This window comes from Stigmatopora nigra, chromosome 10 (assembly GCF_051989575.1).
Source record: "Stigmatopora nigra isolate UIUO_SnigA chromosome 10, RoL_Snig_1.1, whole genome shotgun sequence".
NCBI classification, from domain to species: Eukaryota; Metazoa; Chordata; class Actinopteri; order Syngnathiformes; family Syngnathidae; genus Stigmatopora; species Stigmatopora nigra.
Genome location: NC_135517.1, coordinates 6,727,275 through 6,751,287, shown reverse-complemented (window position 1 = coordinate 6,751,287; position 24,013 = coordinate 6,727,275). Strand labels below are relative to the sequence as shown.

Genomic DNA, 24,013 nt, shown 5'->3' with positions numbered 1-24,013 from the left:
GAGAAGTTCCCGGCATCGTGATTGCATACGTGAGCGTCAAATTTTTTGAGCGTCTCTTTTTGCCACAACAAACATGGTGGTGTTAATGACGTACGTTCCTCACAGAGTGGCGCATGCTGTGTGAACTGTTCTATTATAAAACAACCACTGTTGATCTTCGGAAATTTTACCTGCAGACAAACTATAGGGAAAAATATCGTATATGGAACATTTCCATTGACCAATCTGAGCACTTTGGGTTTTATGAGCATGCGCAGTGACTCTGTAACTTAAAGTTGTCATGTAAAATAACGACAAGACGCGGATGTGCTTGAGAATAATTTGACAACGCGCAATCTTTTACCTCGCTTTACGTGGTGCCCATGCCGCGTGTCCGATTTTGGGCTCAATTGCCGAAATCCAATCAAATTGGCTTTATCCCACCTTATAACAAGGTAAGATTATTTAAAATTCTTTGGTAAAGGTCACTTTAAGTGATACAATCCTTCTAGCTAGGTCGCACTCTTAGCATGATTTAGCATCCGTGTAGTAATGTTTGTAGACACAAGTTACATTTCTTTATAATATCGGTTATTGGAGTAAAAGTACTCAGCCGGGTGTAAAAAAAAGTTTGAATCAATTTGTAAATTCTTGTAATGATATCCACGCCATCAACACGAAATTATGGTCATAAAAGTAGTATTGCTGAAAGTGTAAATTAAATAAATCTCTCTTCATTTAAACCATCGCGACATTTGTATGATTTAATTCTTAACTAAGTGACAGACACGTCATGACTGTTAGTTAGGACCTCGATTGACCAGTTTTTCCTACTTGAGAAACTTTGAATTGTTTAGTTTTTACCACCTTTTCAATAAGAGTTAATGTGGAAGAATGATACATTTCAATGGAAGTTGAAGTCATTGGAATTCAAGTTTGGGCACATCCAAAGAAAAAATGATCTATCCGACATAAGATATTGTTTTCAATTAATGTATAGCTTTTTTGTGTGTGTACTAACGTAGCAACTCCGAAATGTTTTATTTTTCCTGTTGTCTTTTGCAAATGTTAGCAGTTTATAAAATTTTTACTTTTATAAAATGACACCCATGTCCGTTTGGGAGTTGTCACAGATGTGCACTAGTGATTTTAAAAGCTGCCAAGTGCTGTCTGATAAACTTGCTTATCTCACAACGTTATATATTATACATATTGTTTTCATTTGTTGGAAATTGACTGCAATAAATGGTGTGCAATGGTTCTTCCAAGTCGACAAAATAAATGAAATGTGATACAGATTGACCAAAAGATATTTTAAAACGGCAATTCTCTTTGTGATTTGTGGGCAAAGTTCTTTCGGATATCAACATGTCACCATCATAAAACACTTATTAACTGCACAGGCATTCCTTTAACCCTTTCTCACTAGCCAAGTTCAGATTTGTCAACAGGGGCATTTCTTCAAAATGTTATTCTTTTACCCTTAAATTTGGAAACAGTACTAGCTTGTCACAAGCAATCCAGAAAAAAAACACCCAAAAGGCTTTTCGTAACAGTAATATGGCATAAGAATAATAATTAAAGAACACACGACAAAATATGCTTTGCCTCCTGCAGTGAAGAAATGAATATGAAAGTAGGTATGTGTTTAATTATGTAATATTATCTAGGTGACATTTTACTAGCAGACAAATAGACACAGTACAAGTTTTCAACAAATACTCTTCAAATCCTTATTAATACTTAAAAAAAAAAAATTAAAAAAAAAAAACAGGAAATCTACTACATAACCTGTTGAGTGTTAGACCAAGCCGACCGACCTGTCGTGCCAAACCCAACCTCTCAATTGTTTCGAAATGCATCATTTTCAATTGAAAATGACAGGCATACACTTACGCAGCATTTCTTCTTCCTACCTGTCACTTATCCTCTGAAAATATCCTCTTATCCACTCATCATGAAAATGCTAAATCTATTTTTCTATTTCCAATGGTTTCTGGCTTGGTCTGACGTCTTGATGACGTCATGCTGATCTGCAAGTTTGACAACTTTAAGATCATTTGTTTTTGTGGTTTTGCTATCGTCTTGATTTAAACTGGACAGATTCAAATATGATCTGTTCGGATTATTTTCCCAGACTAAAGTATTTTTTAATTTTTTTTTAAATTTAGGAAATTTTAATTAACTTGTTTTGTCCTTTTTGGAAGATATATACCTGTTTCAATGGAGTTAGGATATTGTGTTAAACCAGGGTCATAGTTTGCGCTGCCCTGTATTAAACATAAAAAAAATGAAAGAATGATTTGCAATTCATGTTCAGCCTGAGTTTCATTGAATAGAGTAATGCAAGAAATGAAGTATTGGTCGAACACAATCTGCTAATTATTCAGGTTTTTTTATGTTTATCACAATATCCCAGGTTCACTGGCATTAGGTCTACAATTATACAATTATGCAATTATAAACCTGAGCTGAAAAATAAAATGGTGTCTGCCTTTTGACTACCAATAACTCCCACACTGCATTGAGCATTATTAGATTTGTTAAAACTATTGTCATATGTTCTCCTAGAAAAAAATGTCATTGAAATCCATTTTAAAAAATGAGCTTGACTTTTTGCATAACCAAACAGTGCTCAAGCAGGGCCACTGCAATAATGTGATAATAATTGCATGGGAAATGACATCAGAGTGAAACTGGGTAGTGTTGGCCTCGTGTTCCCAGAGTCATGTGCCCAGTCTGTGTGCTTCAAGGTTAAACCTTTTGCCTAGAATGGTATTTTATCCATGGATTGCTGACTTCAAAGAATATGTTGTGAATGGGAGAGTTAAAAAAATGGAGGGGAGTAGACTTTTTTTAAGTTGGAAGTGAAAATGAAACTTTTAATGTATTTCTGCTAATTCACCTCTTGCGCAATCACATTTTTTTTTTTTTTTTGGTAAAAAAGGACAAAGGACAGGCATTTATTGCAGATTCCTACATATTACTAGAAGTCAAATGATTGCAAAATAAGTCTCTCCTAGAGATCAAATCCACAATTTTAACATTATTGTTGTTGACATGTATGTAAATGACATTTTGTCAATTATTTCAAGCTAGTCAGTGAATTTTGACAGTGTTAGCCGACAAAACTTTTCAAGCTGTTTTTGCATTTATGTTTTTAGGAGGTTGAAAGTCATAGCTCACGTTCTCAGGGATCCACTGGCCTGCCTTGATGAAGGCACAGCAGGAGGAAGACATCCTCCAAGGTAACCAACCCTTTGCAACAACAGAAACATGAGCAAGAAGGGAAACCTTTTTACTTGTTTTTCTACATAGATTTTTTTGGGAGTGGGGTAAATGTTCCAATTTTAAAAGTTCCATTTGCTTTGTGTGTGTGTACACACGGTGTTATGTTGACACGTTTCTTTGCTGGTCTGTATTCCAAGGGAAATATTGTTGCTTTATCTTCATGTCAGATTGTTTTGACATTTTAAGTTGTACATTGAACTTTGGGGCTCGCTTTATTATTATTATTTTTTGCAAAAAAGAAACAAGTTAATGTAGAGATGAGATTAGTATTGAAAGTAATTCTATTTTGACATTTGTGTTTCAATCACATAATAGACTTGAGTGTTTTGTTTTGGGAATGGCAGTGTGGAATTGAAGAATGAGATTTGAAAATCTGATAACTTTTTGTTTAAAAAAAAAAAATAGAAAAAACTTTTTTCCACCAAGCTTTCACAATATTTTCATTTCTAATGATTCCTTTTTAAATATAACTAATTGATCAAGCTCTATCTAACAATAAATGTTCCCTTCACAAAACAGCAAAATGGGTATTTAATAATCATTAACTCTGATTGTTCTTTAGTGTGGCTTTAAAAGGCTTGCTGTGTGTGATGTGGGTGTCCTCAAATGATTTTAAAACCTTGTGAAAGAATAAAAGTTCTCGTTGCGCTCTTATCTCATTTTTTTATATCGTTACTGTTCATTCATTTGTTTGTTGAATGAGATAAGAAAAACACAGGCAAAAGTGCCTGTTATTTTTTACACTATGCTCATTTTTCTGTTTTGCGTGTCTGTGTGTGTTTGTTTGTTTGTTTGTGTTCAGAGGATTCCCCTCATGACAATGGGGACATTCAAACCAACACTTACGACTCTGTCACCCCTCCATCCTCCCCTGCCGACATGGATGAACCCTTTTCCACGTACTTTGAAGACAAGGTGGCCATTCCCGAAAATGTCCATCAGGTACAAGCACTCGGAAAAAAAATGGGCCTCTCTCACCAACTTCGCAATGTAGAACAAATGTCATCTGTTCTGTTGCCTTTTTCTTCCCCTCAGGTGTTTAGTTTCAGGAAACTCTGGGCTTTCACTGGACCCGGGTTCTTGATGAGCATTGCTTACTTAGATCCAGGGAACATTGAATCTGACTTGCAGTCTGGAGCTAAAGCTGGCTTTAAGGTGAATCACTTTGTTGAATATTATTTTATCGGGGGTGGCAAATCATTTGTTTTATTGATTTACTTCAATGTATTTATTTTACATTTTGAAAAGATATGTATATTTCAAAAGGCTCCTGACATTTACACCAAGAGCATTGGCTGTTGGGTATCATTTATCAACTCTGAGTCAATTTTGCCAACCTTTTACTGCCTAACTTTATTCATGCATGTCCTGCTGTTCTTGTCTCAATGGTGTATTTACTGGTCTCAAATAGATATCAATAAAAATCAATCAGGATCCTTTAAATCAGGATTCAAATGCTATAGTTAATCGCAGCGTAGTATTCCCAACTGGCCTTAAAATGTATGATATTTACTTTTGATTCATTTATCGATCTTTGATTGTTTTTGTTTTTAAGTGTCTTGTGGATTTTAATGTAGAGTCACTTGAATTGTGCTATCCTGAAAATGTGACTTGCCTATCCTCCTCAGCTCTTGTGGGTGTTGTTGGGAGCCACCATTATCGGTCTGCTGTTGCAGAGGTTGGCAGCACGTCTTGGCGTTGTCACCGGAATGCACCTGGCAGAAGTCTGCAACCGCCAATATTCCACTGTAAGCCTTGTTATAAAAATCTGTCCTCTTATAATACATTGGAACTTCATGCTGATCATCAAATGAAGAATTAACCATTGATTTTTCAATGATAATACTATGAAAATTGTGTGGAAGGAGCAAGACTTTCAGAAAAGAACCATTTTTTTTTTGGGAAACAGCAGCTTTCTCCAATATTAATTCCATATTCTGGTCAATGCAGGTCCCCCGAATCATGCTATGGGTCATGGTGGAATTGGCAATTATTGGTTCAGACATGCAGGAGGTGATTGGCTGTGCAATAGCGCTCAATCTTCTCTCTGTGGGCAGGTAACTTAGCTATCTTATCTTGATTTCAACTCCAGGAAGAGCAATGCTTTTGTCATAAAGCGTTTCTATTTGACAACAGAATTCAGTTATGGGCTGGAGTACTCATTACCATCACGGACACCTTTGTTTTCCTCTTTTTGGACAAATATGGTTTGTGACGATTTTCTTGGAATCCAAGGATACTGTTTAAGAAGAGTGCTCTCTTAGTGTTTTTGCCGTCTTCTCCTCTTTGTAGGCCTGAGGAAACTGGAAGCCTTCTTCGGCTTTCTTATCACCGTGATGGCGATCAGTTTCGGTTATGAGGTAACGTTTCCACTTTCGCTAATTGTGTTTATTCCGCAGAGACTCTCGGTAATTTGATTCATTTTTTTTTTTTTTTTTTTTGTCGACTGTAGTATGTGCTCGTTAAACCGGACCAGGGAGAAGTGCTCAAGGGTATGTTTGTCCCGTACTGTGCTGGATGTGGACCCAGCCAACTGGAGCAGGCAGTTGGCATTGTAGGAGCTGTCATCATGCCGCACAACATCTACCTCCACTCGGCTTTGGTCAAAGTGAGAATTAAGACCTGTTTTTTTTTTCCCACCCACTCGGTGTAGGTTTAGAAGTACGAGGGTTTTCAGAAAATACAATAGTCAGTATTACTGCCTTTGACAAATTCTTCAGGTTAACACAAATCATTTTACTGTCATTAAACATCAATGACTTTTGGCAAACTAAGCTTGACATTTAGTCTACAGTATACTGTTCTGTTACCTTCTGAAATGCCTTCAGACGGGGGGCAAAATAATCAAATCGTAGTTTTACGTCACTGCAAACTAGATAAACTATCATAAATAACTATATTTTCCCACAAAGACCCCTCATAAAGTGACTCACTTAATGCCAACTTTTTTTTTAAACCAACTTTTTGATTCTTAAAATTGTTCAGTTCTTATGAATTGTCTGGTTAGAATGTGGAAGTAAAGTTCCGCAACTTTTTGACAACCTTACTGATATTGAAGCATTTGGAACTACTACTACTCGTGGGTGTGAAAATACGTAATACATATTTGTCTCCTTCCTTTGCCAGTCTCGTGATATTGACCGCCGAAATAAGAAGGCAGTCAAAGAAGCCAACAAGTACTACTTCATTGAGTCCAGCATCGCGCTCTTTGTCTCATTCCTTATCAACGTCTTTGTGGTAGCCGTTTTTGCCCAGTCCTTCTACAATAAAACCAACATGGATGTGGTGGGTGGTACACTGGACTGCATGAGCCATTACGACAAAAATGTGCAATGTTCATCTCAATTTTCTGATTGCAGAACCTTGAGTGCAATGGAACCAACATCCCCTACCAAGGTCTTTTTCCTCTCAACAATGAAACACTGGAGGTTGACATCTACAAGGGGGTACGGCTTTTCGTCCATACTTACCGTCAAAGAATTTGAATGGGAAAGTTCATATATTTCAAGTGACTACGGCGATGTCATGGCAGAAATCCGTATTCGAATGTAGTTTTGCTCTTTTGCACCCTGAAATGTACATTTTACAAATGGCTTTTCCATGCGTGGATATTCAAGGGAGTGGTTCTGGGCTGTTTCTTTGGCCCCGCCGCGCTGTACATCTGGGCTATCGGCATCCTGGCGGCAGGGCAGAGCTCCACTATGACGGGAACATACTCCGGCCAGTTTGTTATGGAGGTAGGACAGTTGACTATACGTAGTTGGGAGTGGTGACTGAAAAAGACTTCAATTGTGCCTTTTTTTTGTCTTTCCTTTGGAAAGGGTTTCTTAAATCTCCGATGGTCTCGGTTTGCGCGAGTGTTGCTGACCCGCTCCATCGCCATCACGCCGACGCTGCTAGTCGCTATTTTTCAGGATGTACAGCATCTGACGGGGATGAACGACTTCCTCAATGTGCTACAAAGCATGCAGGTGAGACTCATTGGGTGAAAAAGGGTCTTTTTTTTAAAGTCTTTTGTTGACTTGAACTCATTCATGATATGTCCAATGAATTCTTCTCTTTTTCCCTCAGCTTCCTTTTGCTTTGATCCCGATTCTGACCTTCACCAGCCTGCCATCCATCATGAACGACTTTGCAAATGGCTTGTAAGCAGTCTGTTGCCGTCCAACTGGCAGATATATGCAAAGCATAACATACATTATAAAAAGTATCATGACACACTTTTTGAAGGATGTCACCATTTAGACATTTAAGTTGCTTTTTATCTCACACAAGCCCTTTCGTCTTTTTTACTGGAAGATCAATATGCCGGCCCTCCTTCAAATGAATTGTTGAGGACAAATGAGGACTTATAAAATCTTTAAAGCTGTCCACAAAATTCAGTATTTTTCCCATGAAAAAAATTCCATGTACACATATTCATTTTTCCACGCCATCTCAAATATGTTGAAAATGTACTGTTTCCATAATCAATATGTTTGTTCTCTTCAGGTTTTGGAAGATCGGCGGCGGCTGTGTCATCCTGTTAGTTTGCGCCATCAACATGTACTTTGTGGTGGTCTATGTCTCAATGCTAGACAGTGTGCTTCTCTACGTTCTGGCTGCACTGTTCTCCATCGCCTACCTCTGCTTTGTAGGCTACCTGGTGAGTTATTAGACTGAAACAATTGTCACAATACAACAACTATGTCTTGTCTGCTTTGTGATTGGTCTTTCCCCGTCTTGTGTGCAGGCGTGGCACTGTTTGGTCGCCCTGGGAATCTCCTGCCTGGACTTTGGCAGCAGGGTAAGCAATCGAGCTGGTGTGTTCATAGAGGAACATTCTGAATACGACACCTAGAGATGAGCAGCACAGTAACCAGCAGCTTTCCTCCGAAGACTCTGAGCCCTTTTTTCAACTGGAACTTTTGGAGTTCTTGTCATAGCGTATTTTTTCAATGTTTGATGTTTCTCGCACGTTTGGACCCATTAGATGGAGATTTACTCATGTTCACATCCAAAGCAATACATCTCGGGACACTTGACTTTACGGCCTTTCCTGTTGGCTTTCATAAAGTGACACACTATGAATACAGCTTTTTATTTTTCCGAGAAATACAAACATTCCATCAATTCGAGCTCAAACCGAGGAAAGCGGCATTTAAAATGATCAACAAATTTAAACTAAGCTCATTGGTTCAGACATTCCTAGTTTACGTCAGTATTTTCCCTCATCTCATTTTAGCTTGAGCTTTATGAGTCACTACTGCATTATTTTCCTGCCCCGTATCCTTTAATGGATCATGACAAGTTCACATATTTAAAGACTGATAAGTCACCGTTGTTGAGCTGGCCTAAAGAAAACTGGTGTGTTTAGGGCAGGGGTCGGGAACCTTTTTGACCGAGAGAGCCATAAACAATTCATATTTTCCATTGTTATTCATTGAGAGCCATACTCAGAATATACTAGAAGTAAAAATACATGAAGACGTGTGTTTTTAGTCATTTCACTGCCTCTAAAGTAGAAAAAGTCTCAGAATTATGTTGACAAAATTGTCACCCTGATGCTAATCAATGGGATGCATGCATCCATGCAGAAAGGTTTAATTAAAAACTGGAAGATTAAAGCAGGTCTAGACATAGTGTCCAGATTTTGGCTCACAGTTCAGCAAAGACCCATAAGCACCCATCAAAAGAGCCACATGTGCCCCCCGAGCCATTGTTTTTCTTAGTTTTTTAAATCGTGTATTGAATGTTGTGTCCAAATTTTTAATCCAGCATGTAACATTAAAAGTTAAAAGACACTCCATTCGTAAGAGCATGGATCCTGTCATGCTCTATGAAGTTTTTTAATATTTCTTTCAATACGGAGGATCTTTTTTCTGGCAGATAATTTGCACGTCACCACACTACTACTGAGAGATGCCAGGAAGTTTTTTTTTTTTTTTTTTTTTTTTTTACCTCTTAACTCCCACCCATTTTAAGCTTTTTAAGCCCTCAGATGCTTAGGCAGTTTTTAATGAATACGTTTAATGTGCCATGGCAATGGATGGATACATAGAGGGAAAATAATAGATCATGTTTAATGAAAGAGCATTCCAAGTGCTGACTTACGTGATATTTTGCCAGATGAACAAAGTAACCTTCGTAATAATTAATATTAGCTCTCAGACAGATGAAATATAAAGGTTAGCAATAACTGTACTATAAAATAAAAACTGAAATAAACAGCAAGACTTTTTATGCCTATTAAGAGATTTTGATTGAATTATTTTGTAATAGTTGGTGTGTATGACATACCCACCAAATGGAAAATATCTATAGCACATACATGTGATTTTTTTCCCTTCCTCTAAACTGTCCTTTCAGCAGACATTTTTGAAACAGCTTCTTGACACAATGTTTGTGAAGTTTGTTACACACTAGCAACATATTACATTTCCTTAAAAAAAACTTTAATGATGTTGATGATGTCCGTTTTTTTATGTAAAAAATGTTGTGTTATTCGATGTAGTAATCAGATGCAGCACTTTCTTTAAAAAAAAAAAAAAACTAACGGAGGTACAATAATATGCACTTCAACCCTGTTGTTGCTGCTTAGTATTTTGGGGTGATTATTATACTTTACATCATGTTGAAATGAGTCCAAAATGTGCTCATATAGTACCAAATCCAAAACATGCTTTGCTACCACATTCTATGAAACAAAAAGAGCATTTCAACTTTGCTGCAACTGATGTTATATTATAAAAATAGTACTTTTCCCACATCTTTGCACTACATTCTCCCAAGTAATTTTCAGTTAAGCTCACACTATGAGATCAGGATTTAAAAAAAAATGTATTTGTGAAATGGTCGGCCAATAAGTATTGGGCAAACTGAGAGTTACTTTGTAAAGTAGCCTTGTTTGTACTTATGATGAGTAAATTTGCAATTTGATGTCATTGCCCATATCCCCAAATGAGCAAATTAAGGTGATTATTTTAGTTCCACGTTTCGAGATTTTCAATCTGCTGGTGGGAAAAGCAAAAATACAATCTTGTGTAATTTTATTTTATTAGGGCTATTCGGCACCTGTCCTTTGCTTCTGGCTGGGACTCACTATGCACTTATCAAAAAGAAATGGGGGAAATAAAATCTCCATAAATGAGCATTTGTTGTTGTTGTATGTCTGGATTTGGAAAAAAAAGTGTAGTATTTTAACTGTCTTTGTATACAAGGCAATACAGAACCAGACTATAATGCACAATAGCAATGTGTAGTGCTCTTTTGCAGGACTTGCCAAGGTTAAATGAGCAAAGGTGAGCTCCCTCATCTTATCACTAATTTAAATCAACACCCAGTCACGTGATTATCCAACTTCCTATCTTTTTAATTAATTTTTTTTTAAGACGAATTAACACTTTGGTTTTATTTTTACTCCCCTTTATGTGTTGCTCCTTTTGTTGAGTTATGCGCTGTCTGTGAAATCATTTAAAAAAAATGAACAGATATTTGATTCGCAAAGAAACTATTTACTAGTACATGTGCTCCTGACTAATGAAATGTCCGTCTTTCCTGCAGATTGGTCTTGCACGGCACACAGATATCTACCTACTGAATGACATGGACGTGGACAACATAATCGAGAGATAGTAAAAGTCGCCGGATGGAGAGCCAGAACACTGATAGGACCATTGCTGTATCAGCAGTATCTTTGTCTTCACCTTTTAGTGCCTTTCAATGTTTAAAGTGTCATATATTGCTGAAGTTATATTGTAAACAAACATGTCTACAATGTCAGAATTGTTTAGCATTATTTGCCCTTGATGCACTTTGTCAACCCATTTAAAATGATGTCAACCAAATAATAGACGGGTGGATTTATACCAGAAATACTAACTCTAACACAAATGTCATAAATAAAATGGCAAATTAGACTAACATGCTTTGATTGAAAAGAAATATTATTTCTAACAATCACACGTGGCAGAACAAAGTGGGATGTGAGGGGGAACTTTTTTTAGGAGTTTTATTTATACATTTTGTAAAAAAGAATATTACATATAAGGGCCTTTCTTTATTTTCATAGCTAAGGGCACATGATATTGACATTTTAAATTTTTGTATTGCTCAAGTTTATTTGTAATATAATATTTGCTAATATGGTACATGTTTATAACAGGACATTCAAATGCTTATAACATAATGTAATTATGCCTGAAATCATGATGGCAAAACCCTGCTGAAATGTTAGCATGAGTTGCATTTGGTCATCTCACGTGACCAAAGCAATGACTTCTTGATTATGTAAAATTTTAATATATATGCTAATTCCACTTATTTATTAGTACATAGTTTGTGTTTGTTATACCATGTGGTGGGGAAAAACAAACACTTTTGCTATGTTATGGGACTGTGGAATATAAGAGAAAAAAAGGTGGATGTTGCATTGTGGACAGGAACATTTACTGAATTTTTTTACTCTTTACGTGGCCTTTTTTTGTTGTTGTTGTTGTTGGATATGCTGGAACGCTCAAGGAGGCTATTTGACCTTGGGTGTATACAGCTTGTTTCGCCCCCCAGCCTGTTTGCCTCGCATTTAATACCGTCAGTGCATAAAACGAAATCAAATGTTTCTGCTACAAATTTCTTAATTCGAGCCAAAGAAAAACATTTTATTTTCACCAGTGTCCCTTTTCTTTTTGAGCTTGATTAGGTCCTTTTAAATTATTCATTTGCTGTTTCTCGTCTGTTGTACATCGATGTGGAAAAATTTCAAATTCCACCTGGCACCCAATACATTAGATTATTATTGTTTATTATTATTGTATGTTCTTAGAATCATAAAAAAAACTCTGATTCCTGACCATAGTGACAAAACCAGCTGAGGAAACAAGGAATTGGCCACAATAATGATATGTTGTTGATTTTCTCAATTTTAACCATGGTTATATTATGTTTGTCCACCTTGTATTTTATATATTTTTGTAATTTAATAAACATGACAATTTCTAGAACTCCAGATATGTTCCCATTACATATAATGTATAATCTGTTTACTATATAATTAAATTTAATCAATTCAAGTGAATGATTTTAAACCGACTTTGGTGCATTTGACACTATTAATGAGATACATAAATTATTAATACTAGTACTTTAAGTATCAATAGTCGCAAATTATTTGATGATGGATGATGATGATTATTCGGATTCATAAAATCAAGTCAAATAATCGTTTTTAATGGTGGTTGATGAACAATAACAAAAACTCTGGTTTGTAATTGTCCTTTCCAGCCTGCCGTCGCCGGCTAGCACTTCCGCTTCCCTTTCATGAGATCCATTTGTTCATTCCAAAAATGGCGAACGTGGTCCTAGAGTTTAAGGCGTCAGCTGGCGACTCTGACCCGCAAACTCGACCGATTTTAATCATCGGCCAGCATGGCAACCTTCAACAAGTTGACTGGGGCCAAATCAAAGGCAAACTCCAGCCCGTTGTCAGCAAAGAGGTAACGTCAACGTGGGTGACAATGAAAGGATGCTAAGCTAACAGCTAGCATACGGAAGTGACACGCACTAAATCTCTTTAAGTAACTCCAACGGGAATCCTTTTCGTTCTCCCTAAATCCCCTCTTTAATGACGCAGAAAGCGTGTAAAGATTTGATTTAATGCCTCGGAATGCGTGTACTTGAACATACCATAATAGTGCAATTAAAATGGCACATGTCATTAACTGATTTGCAATAACACGCCGTCTACAATTCAGCACCTTGTGTAATACCAACCGTATTAATTACGAACACCAACTGTATAAATTGTGAGTAAGAACAAAACATTGTTTGAAACTGGAACATTTGTATTAAAAACAAACAAAAAGGATGGAACTTTTTTCTGACGTTATTCCAAGACCAATAAGAATACAAATAAAATAACGTAAACAGTATACATGACAAGTCATATTTTTTTCCTACTAAAAGTATAGTGTTTTTTTTAACAAATGACCTTAAATAGTGAACTTGCCATATAAAGGCTTAAAAGCTGAGATTCTTGATTGCAATATAATTTTTTGAAAACATGCAACTTTGCTCTTCCAGATATGGCAGGCCGCATTGAACAATCTGAGCCCCAAACCCACGGACAGCTGCCCCCTGTACCTCAATTACGCATCAGTGGCGGCCATTCCTTCGCGGGTCAGCAGGCACAACAGCCCCTCTTCTGCCCACTTTATTTCCCGCCTGGTCCGCTCATGCCTGCCCGGGGGGAACAACCGTTGCATCGTGGTCGGTACCCGCTGCCGCCATTTCTAATTCCCGTTCGACGGGAGACGTCTGACGCGCCTGCGATTCTCCTGCAGATGGTGTGCGAGCGCTCGGATGTGTTTGCATCGTCCTGCGCCATTTCCAGAGCCTTTCCCATCTTCTCTCGCCGCTCCGCCTCCTCGCGCAAGGCCGAGAAGAAGCACGTCACGGTGGAGTTTGTGATCGTCGGCCAAAATGGCAACCAGATGGATGATGCCGAGCTCGAGGTACCGGGTCGCTCGAAACCAGAACTGAGAGGTCGACGCGCCGACCCCTCGAAAATGTTGCATATTGGCCCGAACATAAGACAATGTTTTTTTTTGCTTTGAAATAAGATAAAGTATTTACCGTATTTACTCGCCTATTAGACACACCCAGAAATGTGCCTTAAAATGGTTCAATTTTACAATTTCTTGCATATAAGCCGCCCCCTGAGATACTGTATGAATCGATCTCAAAAGAAACTAATTCCTACCGTAATGTTTAATTTCTTATGGCAAACGAGAAAATAACCAACAAATTGTAAATGGTACTTTGCCGACATCTACTGGTGAGTGAGAATAGCAGATCTTGTGCATTAGAGCCTTACCCTTGATTCAGTCATCAATTTTTCAGTTACAAAAACGGTTTATATGTGAGAAAAAACAGTAAGAATTATTTTTGTACTCATGAGAGCAACTTTCCATCATTTGTTGAAGAAGAAAAAAAGAAGCTATAGTTTGAACACCTCCGCATGTTTCTTTTCTTTCAGTGCGTGTCCAACGCTTCGGACGGCATACGTCTGGCAGCTCGCATCGTAGACACCCCGTGCAATGAGATGAACACGGACCACTTCTTGGATGTGAGGCTCAAACACAACTCCAGCATTTGTCATGGTTTTGCGGTTCTAACTGGAACTGTGGTGTCTTTCAAGGAAATTAAAGCAGTCGGGGGCGATCTGGGAATCACCCCCGTGATCTTCCGTGGAGAGGAGCTTCAACAAAAAGGCTTTGGAGGTAATGTGTATTTTGGAGTGCAGACTTTTTTTCATTGTGCGAGACTGGAAACGAGATGGGCTTTCTTTCTTGGGTCAGGTATTTACGGAGTGGGCAAGGCGGCGGCCAATCCTCCTGCGTTGGCCGTCCTGAGCCACACGCCGGAGGGCGCCACTCAGACCATCGCGTGGGTGGGAAAAGGCATCGTGTACGACACCGGGGGGCTCAGCATCAAGGGAAAGGTCTGTCATTGAATACGTATTGGGTTCTTCTGTATGAGGGCCTAAGTTTCTAAGTGTTGTTAATATGAGCAATGCTTTGGTTTTAGACCACAATGCCAGGCATGAAGAGAGACTGCGGTGGAGCCGCCGCCATTTTGGGAGCTTTTAAAGCTACCATCAAACAGGTTGGCCCCCCGCCCGGCTTGTCTCGGCGTGTTACGGGACCGCCGTGACACATTTCTGCTCCATGTCTCAGGGCTTCAAGGACAACCTCCACGCCGTTTTTTGCCTGGCAGAGAACTCGGTCGGACCGACGGCCACGAGGCCCGATGATATCCACACCCTCTACTCTGGGAAGTGAGTGGTTGGCTTGCCAGATCTTTTCAGGCTTAGTTAGAATCCTGCCAATAAGTTGATTTTGAAAAGTAATTATTGAAGAATGTCATTCAAAGTACTCTTATTAACGGACTGTCATTTTTCAAGGACTGTGGAGATAAACAACACCGATGCAGAGGGAAGGTTGGTGCTGGCAGACGGCGTGGTGTACGCCAGCAAAGACCTCTCCGCCGATATTATTCTGGACATGGCCACGCTGACGGGAGCGCAAGTAAGTTTGTTCTTAAAAATGGGGGTTTGCCTTGAGGTGTGTGTGTGCATTGACGAGCTGCTTCTTGGAATGTGTGCAGGGCATCTCTACAGGAAAACACCACGCGGCGGTGATGACCAATAGCGAGCCGTGGGAGATGGCGTGCGTGCGCGCCGGGCGCAGTAGCGGTGACTTGGCCCACCCTCTGGTTTACTGCCCCGAGCTGCACTTCACGGAGTTTGCCTCCGCTCTCGCCGACATGAAGAATTCCGTCGCCGTGAGTAAAAGGGCCCGGCGGTCCGCCCTCTCGTCTTCGCCGCTGACTGGCGCTCGTTTACGTGCGTTCAGGACCGCGAGAACGCTCAGAGCTCTTGCGCCGGACTCTTTATTGCCTCGCACTTGGGCTTCGACTGGCCCGGCATCTGGGTCCACGTGGACATCGCCTCTCCCGTTCACGCCGTGAGTACCCCGACTCCCCGGCCTCTGACGTTGCCGTTTAGCGCGAGTGAATGAGAGTAAGACTCCGGACCTGTCTCGCCAGGGTGAGCGAGCCACTGGATTTGGCGTGGCATTGCTGATGGCGCTGTTCGGTCAGGCTTCCGACGATTCCATGTTGAACGGAGTCTCTCCTCTGGGTGCCGCCTCCAACGTGTCGGAAGAGCAGATGGAGCAGGACTGCAAAAGGCGAAGACTGGTGTAGGAAGCTCCCGACCGACCGAGCGTCCTGTGTGCTGCCATCGCACACCGAAAACGGTGCAAGCAAGTCAGTTATATTTGGGTCAAGGCCTTTTAAATTGTAACTCTGCCCTCTCTTTGATTACGTTTGGTGCACTGAATAAAATAAGTCAAATGCACGGAAAGAGTGTTGCTTTTCACCAGAGATTTCTTGGCACCTGCCAGCCACAGCTTGACACTAGCAATGCCCAGATTATTGCACATTAGCAATGTTTCAGGGCTAAGACGTCTGGTCTGTCTGAGCTTGAATCAATTGGACGTCTATCGGCGGAAATGAAGAACCTAACAATCGTCACCGCAGGCTGTCCTGGGTGGAAAAGCCTCTCGCGCCCACCATCACGCCTGACCCACGAGGTACAAACACAAGCATATATGTCTATGTCCAGCAAATACACCCTTGAATGCAAGCAGTCTTTCTTATATCATTTTTACAAAACAAAAATTTCAGCCCAATGGTGCACAAATATTCCATTGAATTGAACAAAATAAACAAGCTAAATTTGAATACTGAATGCCGATATTTGATGATTAAAGGGGAAGAGAAAATAGAAACTAGTGTTAAAAAAATGGCTCACTATGGCTATAGTAACACCTTTACTGCAGCTACAGCTGCAACATATACAAAAAAGCATCAATAGTAACCTCATACAATTGAAATATTATTTGGCAATACGTAGCAGAGAATGCCATGCAGGCCCTGATAAATACATAATACTATCTGTATTTTTATGATGTAGTTTCGCTAGGTGACGCTGTAGGAACTTCACTCCCAGCAGTGATTTTTTCGGATGTTTTTCCCAGCTGCGTTTCGATCAGATTGTCATGTGATGTTGACGTAACAATCTCAAGTCTGCCGGTCAAGTGTGCTGTGCCCAAATGGCTCCCAGTTCATCCATTGTTTTCTTTTCTCTCCTGATGTCCGCCGCGTCAGCCGGACAGTTTTTCAACAATCAGGAGCCCTGCTATATCCCAAAAGTGAGGAAAAATGGCTTCGGACTGAGGTAAGTTGGAGCTTTTTTGTTCTTGTGCAATTGTGCTAGCTGCCTGATAGCGACACTGCTAATGAAGTAGGAACACGTCACGCGGTTGGACTCCGATCACATAATACAAAATACTTGTTGTGGACAATGTCGGATCCATACATTTTGTGTGTTACTGACTTAGTTTTTTTTAAATTTAATTTCGAGATCCTCACATTTCCAAATGAACTTCCCGTTCCTGTTTGTAGATTTGCCAGTAGGCGTCCGTATGGAGCACGTGATATAATGCAATAAAAAAAGTCCTGACACAATGGATTTCTAATAGTTTATCGACAAATCCGATTTTTAAAGAAAATCGTGACATTGATAGACATCCAATATTTTTAACCGTGCATTTGACCAGAATTGGACCTCTATCGTCGCCAATGGTACCCAATAAGTTTAGGCTGAAATTGTGGAAATGCAAATTAACAATTGATTTAGCTTTCAGTAGTGTAAAAACGATTAACAAATGAAGTAGGATTTTATGTTGGCCAACGCATCCTTCACTTTTTCCGAAAGCGGACCTCCAGAGAAGAAAAGTTTAGACGCCTCTGGAGAGGAACTAACTTTCAGCACGCGTGTCATTTCAGGACCACTCCTCGTCCTCACGAGTATTTGAATGTGAGCGATTTGCCCAAGTCGTGGGACTGGAGGAACATCGGGGGCATCAACTACGTCAGCACCACCCGCAATCAGCACATTCCTCAGTACTGTGGCTCGTGCTGGGCTCATGGTAGCACCAGCGCCATGGCAGGTTGGTACCACGACCGTCCTCGGCGAGCGAGCCATCACCACGTCTCATACTTTTTGTGCTCCCTATAGATCGCATTAACATTAAGCGGCAGGGGGCGTGGCCGTCCGCTTACCTTTCGGTGCAGCACGTGGTCGACTGCGGACAAGCCGGCTCTTGCCACGGCGGCGATCACGACAGCGTGTGGGAGTACGCAAACACCCACGGCATTCCAGATGAGACGTGCAACAACTACCAGGCCAAAGACCAGGGTGAGAGTTCTCGGGCGCCACGGCCACCGGACGAGCCCGTCTCGTAACCTGCCCTTCTTCCGCAGAATGTCAACCCTTCAACGAGTGCGGCACCTGTACCACTTTTGGCGTGTGCAACATTGTGAAGAATTACACCTTGTGGAAAGTGGGCGATTATGGCGAAGTCAGCGGAAGGGAGAAGATGATGGCGGAAATCTACGCCAGAGGACCTATCAGGTTTGAACTTCAAATAGTTTTTATAAAATGAATTATATCTCCCAAAACTAGTATTAGTATGAGCAATGGTCTTCACAAGAGAAAATTATGCAATAGAAGAAAATAGAACCTTCACAGGTTTAAATGTCATTTTTAAAGTATAAAAAATCCCAACAATATATTTTGGTCACTTGAAAACAAGAATGACGAAAGGCAAATGGGTTTTTTTCTACAAAATGCATCCTGTTTATTAAAATGATTTGTGATTTCTAGCTGCGGGATCATGGCCACTGACAAACTGGACGCGTACAACGGCGGTCTGTACTACGAGTACGTCGAGACACCCTACATCAACCACATTGTATCCGTGGCGGGCTGGGGAGTCGAAAACGGCGTGGAGTACTGGATCGTACGCAACTCCTGGGGAGAGCCGTGGGTAAGCGTCCGTCCGCAACAAGTTGCATCACTTGTGCTCGTGTTGAAAAATGTCGTCTTGTCGTCAGGGGGAGAAGGGTTGGCTTCGGATCGTCACCAGCGCCTTCAAAGGAGGAAGTGGAAGTTCCTACAACCTGGCACTTGAGACGGACTGCGCCTACGGAGACCCCATACTCCCGAAAGACTACATCATCCACTAGAATCCGCTTTTAATTGTCACTAAGAAGGGAGCACGTCAGTCTTTTCTGTGCATTTTAAATGAAAGTGCCAAAATGGAGGTATTGTTTGCTATTACGAATTGCGTGGGCTGTTGAACAGTCCAACCTGTGATAATGTCAAATGAATTTAGAACATTGATTTATATTACAAAATTCACATACGCTGAATAGAAAATATATATTTTTAAAAAATCACAAAAGAATCATTTACAACTTTTAAATTGAAAAAATGCATGCTGCTACTCAAGTCCTATACAGCTGAATAAAGCGTGCCTTAAGCAGTTTGAGATTTGAGTCTTTTCACATAAATGACACAGCCTCAAAAATAAGGCTGGGGTAAAGCTAAAAGGTAGAAAAAGAAATGTACAAAAATGTGCGCTCAGTCCAAAAAAAAAAAAGTGTGCTTCGTTGGACCGTTAGGGTGCAAAATGTCTTCAATTAATCATGATGAAATTTGACTTGCAGTGAGCTGAAAAGTAAATGGGTTCATTTTCAAAATTAAGACGACAAGAGCAGCAGGGAGAGAGAAAAAAACTAAAAGGTACCAATAAACTCAGCCACCGGATCGTGTTCTCCTTCCGTTCGGATGGTTCCCGCTATGCTGTCGTTCTCCAGGATTGGCAGAAAGAGCTGAACAAAGTCGGACGTGTACGGAGGCGCGATCACGTCCAGGACCTTTGGGGAACATTTTCAAATACTAAAATCTCATCTGTCACAAAAAGTAGGTGTAAAATGTAAAAAGATGTATTTCCTATGTAAAGTATTATACTTCATTGGTTGCCATTGATGACAATAGACATCCAATCCATTTATCCATGTTACCTCGGTGACAAAATAGCGAATAAGGGAGATGTCCGTGTTGAGCTTCTCCAGACACTTGCGAATGTAGCTGACCACGGGCAGGACGTAACCGCGACTTAGCAGGTGGACCATTCGGTCCAGGAGAGTCTTCTTCAGCTCCATCTGGAAAGATTGTCAAAAAATAAAAAATAAAAGGTCAGTGTTGTCACTACTTTGGAAAGATGGACCAAGAGACGCAGACCTGCTCCATGACGTCCAGCTGCGAGTGTTCCGTCTCAAAGAGCTTAATGAGAAGTTGGAGGACCTGAGGATGCAACAGCTGGTGACACGTACAGATCTGCCGAAAAGAGGACGGTCGCATTTAGTCACCCTCTCGCCGCTCGTCACCTGCGCTTGGAGTCGGTACCTCATCCAGCAAAGCCAGGTGGACCGGCGTGTGGTCGGTCTGCAGCTGAAAGTAGCGCGGCTCGGACACCGTCCAGTCCACCCACTTCAAAACCCCCATGGCCACCACCGGGAACCTGAGCACACGTTTGCACGAGAACATAACGCGCCGTGGCGTTGGAGAGACGAAGTGGGCGGGGCTGGCGCTCACCGTATGCACTGATAGAGCGTGCCGAGCTCGGCCACCAATTCCGTGGCGCCTTTGTTCTCGTTGCAGCAAAGGTTGTGCACCGTCTCGATGGCCTTGGACGACGACTTCAGCTCGTCCTTGTTGATGTTGACTCGCTTATTCTGCACCCAAGATGGGAAAAGTCGGCACCGTCTCGGGGTAGCGAAGAGAGAGAGAGAGAGGCTTGCCAAACCTTTTTCCACGTTTCCACCACGCTGGCGGCGTAGGCCAGGATGTGGATGTATTTGTGCTTGTGGTCTTGGTTGATCTTGGAGCCGGGCTTGAACAGCGACTGCATGAAGAGGTCCAGAAAAGCGGGCACTCGGATCTGATGAGCAACCGACAGGGAGAAAGAAGCCAGTGAATACAATGGCGTCTGGAAACATGTCGGGGACGGGGTTTCCCCACCAGCTCCACGGGAGGTGGGTCCATGCTGCTGAACATCTTAAAGAGCACAGTGATATCGGCGGGATTCAGGGCCCCCTTGGATAACATGGCGCCCAGCGCCTGGCAAGCCCGAGGGTAGGCCGCCGCCGTACCCAGGGCCAGCGTTATCTGACTGGCATCGTGGCCCCTGCCATCACACAAAACCAATGCTGCTCCATTAGGAAGGGCTACATTTACTTGACACCCCATTTTTTTACCTAAACCCCATGTCGATGTGAACAGTAACATACATATTCTTATATTGAAATGAGCCGTTTTTGACATCGCCACACAGCACCAAACAATAGCTCTATTATAATAAAAATTTAAACAATAATACCCCAAAAATGTATGCTATAAATACATAATATAAACAAAACGTTGACATGCCGGTGTGCATTTGAGTTAGTTAGCATTTACAACCTCAAGGCAGCCTTTTTGTTAGGGCATACAGAAGCATTTTTTTTTACATTTCTTGCTCTATTATTTCTAAATAGATCATGATGAAATAAAAATTTAGAGTCCGATGATGAATTATTTTGATGTCAGCTTTGATGAATGTTAGATTCATTTTGTGCACCAGCCTTTGGCCTGTTGTAACACATTAGGGTTGTTTTAAAAAGATGCCTTTGGTACCTCTTGTGCGCAGACTTCTGCACCTCCTGACCAATCCGGCGCACAGCTGAGCCGCCTTGTTCCTCCTGCGCTAGGATGGACATCATCGCCTGAGCGAAGAGGTAAGTGTGCTCACCGTGACACACCATTTTCTAAAGATGAGAAAAAAATAAAAAGGTGTCGGGAGAAGACAACTTTTTTTTAGGCCTAGTCCAAAAAAAAGAGTGTTAACAAAACAGATTATTTGGTAAATCTCCACCATAAAAATAACATTGCACTCTCTTCAATAAAAAAGCCTCACAGCAAATTCTGGCAAGTTTTTCTCCAAGTTTTCTTCCCCTCCATCCAACAGCGTGGCTAAAGATGTCCTCAACACCCGAGAGAAAACCTCTAGTTGCTGGCACGCCGTCGACACGCTGGTGATCTCGCCCTGGTAGCCCGCGTCTGAAATCAACTGCAAAGGACGCGGTTCTTTAAGGGCAGAATTGGATGGAGCACTCAACAAAATAACATTTAGAATAAGCCGTGAGCGCACTTTGACTGTGAAGTTGAGCATCAGACAGTCTGGATGGGCCTCGGCCAGTTTGTAAAAGAGGTCACGCCAAGTCGTGTGAGCAATCATTTGCTCCAGCCAAGCGGGAGTCTGCAAAAACATCCCAAAACAAAACATGTACAGTAATCCCTCCATTAGCGCAGATTCACTACTGCAAATTTTTCTCTCCACTATTATTACAAAAAATATATCTATATTTTTCAGCAAACTATGGACTTTTTGGGTGTGAATAAAAGCCTTAAATTGACAGCAGAAAAATGAAAGAATTGATCTCTATGGCATTGAATGATTCAAACTTAATTATTTGCTATTTTTATTATCAAAAACCCACCTCTCCTTCCACGGTGAAAATGGAATCTGCTTTCTGGGGGTCAAAGTGCTTTATTAGCAAACTCTTGAGGTGATTCTCAACCCGTTCTTGTACTTGCGCTGGTTCAACACCTGAAATCCACACCATCTTTTCAAATTAAAAAACGAGGAAGCCACGGCGCAAAATGCAAGGTTAGATAGAGCGAGATACCGACCCATTTGGATGAGCCACTCGGCCAGCAGGTTCACCGTCTGAGCCACGGCAGAGTAGTTTTCCGACAGAAGCTGAATGACGTGTTCTGGAGAGCCACCTGCCTGAAAATACCTGCAAGACAAAGCCGAGAAGGGTTTATTTTGAGCTTCGAAGCGTACAAGAATTGCCTGGAAATGGTGACAATATAACAGGCACGCACATTTTGAGGGTGTTGAAGATGGCGGGCTCCATGATGTAATCCCTGCTGGAAAATTTCTTCAGACATTCCTCTTGGATCTTCCCCAAATTTTCAACATCAACATACGTGTCCTCCTGTAACGATAGGGCGAGAATTTTGGGGTGCCAGAAAACTTCTCAAGAAAAGTTCGTTCAAAGGGGTGTTTTTTTTTTTTAAATGCATATAAAAAAATAAAAGTCAACTAATCCCTGATTATTTGTTCTTTCTTTTTTGTTCTATTAGCATTAATCCCGTGAATTACTCCGTTGTTTTACCTTTACCTAAACATTTTAGGAGTAAATAAATCTATTGGATCCAGACATTGTACACTATGAAAAGTTGGAAAATGCATTTTCTTCCGCACTAAAAGCTTGCAAAGTTGTTTTAAATATTCAGCCAGGGACAACAGAAATCGGCGTATACTCACAATTAAGAAGTTCGAATAAGAAATTTGGACAATTTTGGTAGTAAACGAGTTTAAAAAAAAATAACAATAACACTTGACTGCAGTGGTAGATTCAAATGCTTTACCTTGTCCAGACTGAGTAGGTAGCTATATCAAAGTTTAGCAACTGGCATGAGATGGCCAAAGAGACTATCAACATTCCTTGAAATCTAAAATGACTAAAACATTAGTAAAGCCTAACCGCCGACCAATTGCTTTTTTTCGACCCTTGCACGTTTAATAGGTAAGTCGGCGTTTAATCAAACGGGTACATGCTCCCATTCGGCTAGCTGCCATGCTAACAATAAGCAGCCAAACAGCAACAAGTCTTACCGTGTTAGCATCCGGTCCTTCCCAGTCCCCCGCGTTGCTATAATATTCCTCGTCCATATCGAAGGGAACGAGAGAACAATTCAACCGGCTACAGTATCGTAACTCGTCGTTGTATACCCACAGGAGACGTGGTAAATGTTTGCACAAGATAGCCAAGTGGCTAATAACAAGTGGTGGAAAATGGCGAGTCGGTGAAGTCGAAGACACGCCCCTAAAAGGAAAGTATGTAGTATTCCCCGAGTTTGACCTTGCAGGCTCCAGTCTACGAAACCAACACTCGGGCTACTACACTAAACAATTCATATTTTCAGATGTTAAATAGCCATACTCATCATTTAAAAGTAAAAAAAAATAGAGGAAAAAGTGTGCATTTGTTTTAGTCATTTCATAGTATTCCAATAATAGTCTCATATCCTCAAAAGCATAGCTCTTCATCGTGAATTTTGATCTGTTTATTTGAATATATTGTTATTCTTGTACGAATGGCAAGTGTTAGAACATTTAAAGTCACTGTAAAGTGAAATTAACTTCACTATATTTGAAAAGAGCTTTTATAGCCTTTAAAAACA

The 24,013-nt window shown here is 40.8% G+C and overlaps 4 protein-coding genes across 4 annotated transcripts; 3 read left to right on the top strand and 1 right to left on the bottom strand.

Moving 5' to 3' along the window:
- The first annotated feature begins 171 nt into the window (after positions 1-171).
- slc11a2 (solute carrier family 11 member 2) lies at positions 172-12,253 on the top strand. Its single transcript, XM_077725566.1, has 17 exons — positions 172-434; positions 3,144-3,227; positions 4,073-4,212; positions 4,306-4,425; positions 4,899-5,018; positions 5,221-5,327; positions 5,407-5,477; positions 5,563-5,630; positions 5,723-5,878; positions 6,397-6,555; positions 6,630-6,716; positions 6,888-7,007; positions 7,092-7,241; positions 7,342-7,415; positions 7,762-7,915; positions 8,003-8,056; positions 10,813-12,253. Exons 2-17 carry the CDS (start codon positions 3,194-3,196, stop codon positions 10,882-10,884), a joined length of 1,686 nt encoding a protein of 561 aa, XP_077581692.1. The 5' UTR covers positions 172-434; positions 3,144-3,193; the 3' UTR covers positions 10,885-12,253.
- Positions 12,254-12,537: 284 nt separating this feature from the next.
- npepl1 (aminopeptidase like 1) lies at positions 12,538-16,165 on the top strand. The gene is made up of 12 exons (XM_077726251.1): positions 12,538-12,740; positions 13,327-13,512; positions 13,587-13,757; positions 14,282-14,371; positions 14,444-14,525; positions 14,604-14,746; positions 14,833-14,910; positions 14,982-15,082; positions 15,209-15,332; positions 15,412-15,588; positions 15,660-15,770; positions 15,853-16,165. The coding sequence occupies exons 1-12, from the start codon at positions 12,591-12,593 to the stop codon at positions 16,009-16,011; spliced, it is 1,572 nt and encodes a 523-aa protein (XP_077582377.1). The 5' UTR covers positions 12,538-12,590; the 3' UTR covers positions 16,012-16,165.
- Positions 16,166-16,863: 698 nt separating this feature from the next.
- ctsz (cathepsin Z) lies at positions 16,864-19,202 on the top strand. The gene is made up of 6 exons (XM_077726809.1): positions 16,864-17,047; positions 17,659-17,822; positions 17,891-18,070; positions 18,136-18,286; positions 18,539-18,701; positions 18,769-19,202. The coding sequence occupies exons 1-6, from the start codon at positions 16,923-16,925 to the stop codon at positions 18,898-18,900; spliced, it is 915 nt and encodes a 304-aa protein (XP_077582935.1). The 5' UTR covers positions 16,864-16,922; the 3' UTR covers positions 18,901-19,202.
- nelfcd (negative elongation factor complex member C/D) lies at positions 19,072-23,652 on the bottom strand. The gene is made up of 15 exons (XM_077726808.1): positions 23,445-23,652; positions 22,649-22,761; positions 22,451-22,560; positions 22,258-22,367; positions 21,909-22,016; positions 21,675-21,827; positions 21,395-21,525; positions 20,741-20,906; positions 20,526-20,660; positions 20,315-20,454; positions 20,126-20,240; positions 19,961-20,056; positions 19,741-19,881; positions 19,464-19,593; positions 19,072-19,387 (listed from the first exon to the last, which is right to left on the bottom strand). The coding sequence occupies exons 1-15, from the start codon at positions 23,499-23,501 to the stop codon at positions 19,353-19,355; spliced, it is 1,740 nt and encodes a 579-aa protein (XP_077582934.1). The 5' UTR covers positions 23,502-23,652; the 3' UTR covers positions 19,072-19,352.
- Between the last annotated feature and the right edge of the window lie 361 nt (positions 23,653-24,013).

Bases quoted from the DNA above. Each gene is read 5' to 3' on its own strand.
- slc11a2 (XM_077725566.1), top strand. From the start codon at position 3,194: ATGAAGGCACAGCAGGAGGAAGACATCCTCCAAG. The intron at 5,631-5,722 runs GTAACGTTTCCA...TGTCGACTGTAG, and splicing joins CGATCAGTTTCGGTTATGAG to TATGTGCTCGTTAAACCGGA. The intron at 6,717-6,887 runs GTACGGCTTTTC...TGGATATTCAAG, and splicing joins AGGTTGACATCTACAAGGGG to GGAGTGGTTCTGGGCTGTTT.
- npepl1 (XM_077726251.1), top strand. From the start codon at position 12,591: ATGGCGAACGTGGTCCTAGAGTTTAAGGCGTCAGCTGGCGACTCTGAC. The intron at 13,758-14,281 runs GTACCGGGTCGC...CTTTTCTTTCAG, and splicing joins TGGATGATGCCGAGCTCGAG to TGCGTGTCCAACGCTTCGGA. The intron at 15,083-15,208 runs GTGAGTGGTTGG...TCATTTTTCAAG, and splicing joins CACACCCTCTACTCTGGGAA to GACTGTGGAGATAAACAACA.
- ctsz (XM_077726809.1), top strand. From the start codon at position 16,923: ATGGCTCCCAGTTCATCCATTGTTTTCTTTTCTCTCCTGATGTCCGCC. The intron at 17,048-17,658 runs GTAAGTTGGAGC...GTGTCATTTCAG, and splicing joins AAAAATGGCTTCGGACTGAG to GACCACTCCTCGTCCTCACG. The intron at 18,287-18,538 runs GTTTGAACTTCA...TGTGATTTCTAG, and splicing joins TACGCCAGAGGACCTATCAG to CTGCGGGATCATGGCCACTG.
- nelfcd (XM_077726808.1), bottom strand. From the start codon at position 23,501: ATGGACGAGGAATATTATAGCAACGCGGGGGACTGGGAAGGACCGGAT. The intron at 21,828-21,908 runs GTGCGCTCACGG...CGTCCTTTGCAG, and splicing joins TGCTCAACTTCACAGTCAAA to TTGATTTCAGACGCGGGCTA. The intron at 20,907-21,394 runs GTACCAAAGGCA...GTGTGATGGCAG, and splicing joins CAGAAGTCTGCGCACAAGAG to GGGCCACGATGCCAGTCAGA.